The 5,925-nt window shown below is 44.4% G+C and overlaps 1 protein-coding gene across 1 annotated transcript; it reads left to right on the forward strand.

Annotated features, from left to right (window-relative positions):
- Positions 1–2,299: 2,299 nt before the first annotated feature.
- Positions 2,300–5,721, forward strand: LOC142167259 (putative mitochondrial protein AtMg00860). The gene is made up of 2 exons (XM_075227421.1): positions 2,300–2,376; positions 5,238–5,721. Exons 1-2 carry the CDS (start codon positions 2,300–2,302, stop codon positions 5,719–5,721), a joined length of 561 nt encoding a protein of 186 aa, XP_075083522.1.
- The last annotated feature ends 204 nt before the right edge of the window (positions 5,722–5,925 follow it).

The raw sequence follows: 5,925 nt of genomic DNA on the forward strand, positions 1-5,925 counted from the left end.
CTTGGTGTTGATCGAGCTGCGAGGTATCTACCCTTACGCTCCAATAAGGGTAATGAGACGGGCTGGAAGAAAACAACTCATACCTCGGGTTTTCAATATGGTCCAGTACAAGGCAGATTTCAAGGGAGATGTCATTCCGTTCATATTCGAAGCGCAACACATGTAGAACCAAAAGATCATTGTGGAAGGGGAAACTATAAAGCCAGACAGGTGTCACGCCGGTCATATGTACTACTATCTGTCATGGCTAGAAGACGACGTAGAAGGGGATATCAAGCTAGGAGTTAATCTAAAGGGTAGGATCATAGATGAAGTGGTTGAGGCACAGGTTAAGTACAAGAGGCTACTCAAAAGGGTGTTCGAGTCCGAAGCTAAACATCTGGAGCAACACCAAGTAAACACGGAAGCAATAAGGGAATGGAAGGATATTGCCACTAAGTCAACAGAAAGATTGGAATACCTGGAATAAGGACTGATGGAGCTAGAAGGAAAGATGAGAACGAGACTCTCGGATTGTCAAGGCATGGACGACGATGAAGGAGGAAATCTGGCAAAAGCTTACTTACTGTTTGATATGCGCGATCTAGGAAATCTCATTGATGGGGTCAAAAGAGCCAAACATGGAGAAGGTCCTTCAGGGACCCAGTAGATTAGGAGATGATATTCTTTACTGATTTCTAGCTTAGATTAGATTTCGATGTAATAAGGCTAAATGCCATTAGTAATTTTATTATATTATTGTCGATTTAGTAAAGTTTGTTTTGGCTCATTTTTGCATTAATGAAATGAAGCAAATGTTGGCACCAATTTTCTCCAAGTCTATGTGTTGCTTAGGCCTACCTCAGGCACAATGAGGTCCCCAAATTAAGACGCGAATTATTGCATGACTTTGTGAAATGTGTTTAAATATTGCGAACACTCTTTTATTTCACCTTACTAACTTGTATCTTTTGCTTTTTCTTTCTTTTTGATTACTCTCGTTCCTAAAGGTTGGTTCGTGCATACTGGCATCACCATCATACCACACCAGATCCAGAGGTCCTCCACCTCCTCCTCCACCTAGCGACCCGAAAAGCAAAAGCAAGGGCAAAGGGAAAATGGATGATCTTAGCGGTATCAGGAAAGACAATGCTGCTATGGCGAAAAACGTTGAAACTTCAAATGGCAGAAGTACTCCGGGGGAGAATGAGTTGGTCTTATGATTGGAGCAGAAAATCCTGGAATTACAGAGCGAGCTTGAGCAGGTCCGAAATCTGGCAAACCTCTCCCTTACCCTTAATGTTCCCGACAGCAATCAGCAAAACCCGACTACCTAGAACCAAACACCACCACAAAACGCACAAAATCAGAATCCACCACTCATAGTTCAGAACCCTCCCGCACAACACCAGTATCATAATCCCGCACCTCCCCAGAACCTTAACCCGCCACCAGTGCCAATCCCCCAACACCACCACCATCATCCAACTCAATACCCGCAAACCTCCATTTATCACACTCCCTGAAATGCACCACAGCCTACTCCCGATCCCCAAAACTAGACCAACGACCCTCCGTATACCCAAGTTCCAGGAACTCATCAAAGCAATCCGATATATGTGGACACCTTACCCCATACCCCGTAGCAAACCCTATACATACCCGAACCAACTGAGAAGGATCTGCTCATTAGAAACATGGCAGAGGAACTCAAAAAACTCACAGGGAGAGTCTGGAGTGTTGAAGGTGGGAAAGGCATTTAAGGTCTAAATTATGAGGACCTGTGTATTTAGCCGGATGTGGAATTGCCGGAGGGTTACACAGGTCCTCATAGTTTAGACCTTCAATGCCTTTCCAACCTTCTACACTCTGGACTCTCCCTGTGAGTTTCTTGAGTTCCTCTGCCATGTTTTTAATGAGCAGATCGTTCTCAGTTGGTTTGGGTATGTATAGGGTTTGCTGCGGGGTGTGAGGTAAGGTGTTCATTCTTACCCACTCCTACAAACTTGTCGCAGTATGTTCTCAGATGCACCTTCGGATCACCAGTTCCTCATACTGCGACAAGCTTGTAGGAGTGGGTAAGAATGAACAAATCTGTATGAAACTATTTATGCGAAGCCTTACAGGAGACGATTTGTCTTGGTATATCAGTCAAAACCCAATGAAGTGGGTTAATGGGGTGAATATGGCATCAGATTTCATGGATAGATTCAGGTTCAACACGGAAAATGCGCCAGACGTTTTCTACATTCAGAACCTCAAGAAGAAGCCGACAGAATCCTTCCGCGAGTATGCTACTCGTTGGAGATCAGAGGCCGCAATGGTAAGGCCAGCACTTGAAGAAGAACAAATGAACAAGTTCTTTGTTAGGGCTCAAGATCCCCAGTATTACGAAAGGTTGGTGGTCATCGAAAATCACAAGTCCTCCGACATCATCAAATTAGGGGAAAGAATAGAAGAAGGAATCAAGAGCGGGATAGTAACTAATTTCGAGGCGCTGCAAGCCACGAATAAAGTCTTTCAATCCGGGGGTATCTCAAAGAAGAAAGAAGCGGGTGCCGTGATGGTAGCCCAGGGCCCTAAGTCTCCCCTCACATACCAAACACCTCCACCCACATATCAACCCTCACCACCAAAATACCAATACCCTGCCACCACCTACCATACCTACACCGCTCAACCTGCATATTACCATTCACCTCCATTCGCCTGCCAAAACTACTCAAAGCCACATCCAAATTTTGACTGCAGACCACCTAAACAATACACCCCAATTATTGAACCCATAGCCCAACTGTATGAGAGACTGAAGGCCGCCGGCTATGTCACCCCCATTCCTGCTGTTGTTGTGGGAAATCCCTCCCAATAGATCAACCCCAACAAAACATGTGCTTATCATTCAAGCATGAAGGGTCATACCATTGAGGAGTGCCGCACGTTGAAAGACATGATTCAGACATTGATCGACACTAAGGTTATACAAGCAAAGGAAGCTGCACCAAATGTTCGCAACAACCCTCTCCAGGATCACAGAGGTGAGGGAGTGAACATGATAGAAACTGATGAGGAGTGGGATCAAAAAGGGTCCATTAGACTCATTCGAGAGGGAGACGCTCCTAAAACATCTCCAGTCACCCTCACGCCAGTTTTGGTACAAACCCAGGCACCATTTGAAGTTAAGGTAGTTGCACCCTTCACTGTAATGGTAGCTCCCACACCATATTACAAGCCTGATGCCATCCCGTGGGATTATGTTGCGGAAGCAAGGAGAAAGGGAAAAGCCAAAATGGAAGAAACAGGTGCCGCGCAAGGTATGACTAGGACTGGCAGAGTTTACACACCTGAGAATCTGGGAGGAACAAGCAAGGAAGTTGTACCTAAGCCGTTTGTTTTTTAGACTGGCGTGGACGATCTCTGGAGGAAGACACAAGCAAGAGAGTACTCCATTATTGACCACCTGAACAAGACTCCTGCTCAGGTATCCATCTTATCACTGTTGCAAAACTCAGACGCGTACAAGAATGCTTTGATGAAGGTGTTAAGTGAAGCTTATGTACCCGTCGGCATCACTAGTGGAGAGATGGCTAGCATGGTCAGACAGGTACTGGAGAGCCACAAAATCAATTTCCACAAAGATGAGTTACCACCAGAAGGATTGAGTCACAACAGGGCATTGCACATCACAATGCAATTCGAGGACAAGTTCATCTCCAGGGTCTTGATAGATAGAGGTTCGAGTCTGAACATATGCACACTGACCACTCTAAAGAGATTGGGTAAAGGCCTGCACGAGATACGAATGGGAAGCATGAATGTGAAGGCGTTCGATGGATCTCAGAGAGCCACTATCGGAGAAATCAACCTCGATCTACAGATGGGTCCAACTTGGTTTGAGGTTGAGTTCCAAGTGCTAGATATATCTGCTACTTACAATCTATTATTGGGACGGCCATTGATATATACAGCCGGGGCAGTGGCTTTAACTCTGCAACAGACTGTGAAGTTCGAGTGGAATCATCAGGAGGTGATCATTTATGGAGATGGAAGCAACCCCATCTACACCAATCAGACCGTTCCAGTCATCGAGAACAGGAGGAAGTTGGGCTGATAAACATATCACCGCATTGAACGGGTGAACGCAATTGAAAAGGATCGATGGTGGAGCAAGAAGATAGAAAGTATATTGCTATGGACAGGATATGAACCAGGCAAGGGTCTTGGCAAAAATCTTCAGGGGATCACCAAACCCGTACAACCACAGTATCATGGCACGACCTTTGGACGCGAATATGAATATACATGGCAAGAATATCAGGATTGGACACCACCATGACATGCCCCTTATTACCCGCTGGAACAACCCATACCATCGTTGCACCAGACATTCCATCAAGCCAACGTGATGTGGGGAACCGAAGAAGATGAGGTTTTGGCCGGTATGAGGAAGCTGTTTCTAGATGAAGAAGACATGGACTGCAGTGCAATTATTGGGGAGTAGGAGGAGAAAGACCTTACCATTCATACAATGGAAGAAGGAGTTGTTCCCAAAAACTCGACCGCTGCACCGACCCGGGCTCGCCGAGTTCCTGGGTAGCCTGGCAAATAAGCATGAATTATTTTCAAATAGTTTTGATCATTTAAGACATTTTCAGTATTTTGTTTGAAATAATTATTCGATCCATCGAGTCGTACTTGTTGACATTTTATTGCTTTAATACATTACTGCTTTTCATATTTATTACTATCTTTCTACATTCTTTTCAGCATAATTATTACATATCCCGATGAACCTACGACTGTGACATGTAATGAGACAACGCAACATAAGGACAGTGATTCGAAAGATCTGGAGGATGATATAATACCTCAGGAAATCGTCAAAGAAGCATAGGATTTTGAAAATAAACCGAAGTCTAATTTGGAAGAGACTGAGGCCGTTAACTTAGGGGATTCTGAAACAGTCAAGGAAACTCGTATAAGCATTCATCTATCACTGTCAGAGAAAGAAGAGTATATCAGGTTCCTAAAGGAGTATGAGGACATCTTTGCATGGTCCTTTGACGATATGACTGGCTTGAGCACATCCATAGTAGCTCACAAGCTACCCGTCAATCCCATGTGTCCACCGGTAAAGCAGCAGCTCAGATAGTTCAAGCCAGATATGAGTTTGAAGATAAAAGAGGAGGCCACCAAGAAAATCAAAGCCAAGGTTCTCCTAGTGGTCGAATACCTGATCTGGTTTGCCAACATTGTGTCAGTTCCAAAGAAAGATATGCCTTCGGAGTCCTTGCTAGAAAATTGTTAGGTTTCATCGTCAGTCGCCAAGGTATCGAGTTAGACCGGTCAAAAATTAAAGCTATCCAGCACTTGCCACCGCCAAAGAATAAGAAAGATGTGATGCGTTTTCTAGGGCGCGTCAATTATATCAGCCGTTTTATAGCACAATCAACGGTGATATATGAGCCAATCTTCAGAATGTTGAGGAAAGATGTTGCAACAAGCGGAACTGAAAAATGCCAGAAAGCCTTCGATAAAATCAAGGAGTATTTTTCTAAACCGCCCGTGTTGGTCCCACCAGAACCAGGAAGATCTCTGCTGCTTTATCTATCTGTGTTGGAAGGAGCCTTTGGTTGTGTTCTAGGAAAACATGATGAAACTGGAAGGAAGAAGCAGGCGATATATTATCTGAGAAAGAAGTTCACGTCTTACGAAGCCCAGTACTCGTTATTAGAATGCACCTGATGTGCTTTGACATGGATAGCCCATAAGTTGAGACATTATTTCTGTGCGTACACTACATATCTCATATCAAGGATGGATCCGCTAAAATACATCTTTCAGAAACCCATGTCTACGGGTAAGTTAGCAAAGTGGCAGATATTACTGAGTGAGTTTGACATCATCTATGTAACTCAGAAGGCAGTCAAAGGACAAGCATTAGCGGAT

Source organism: Nicotiana tabacum, chromosome 12 (genome assembly GCF_000715075.1).
Source record: "Nicotiana tabacum cultivar K326 chromosome 12, ASM71507v2, whole genome shotgun sequence".
In the NCBI taxonomy this organism is placed as follows: domain Eukaryota; kingdom Viridiplantae; phylum Streptophyta; class Magnoliopsida; order Solanales; family Solanaceae; genus Nicotiana; species Nicotiana tabacum.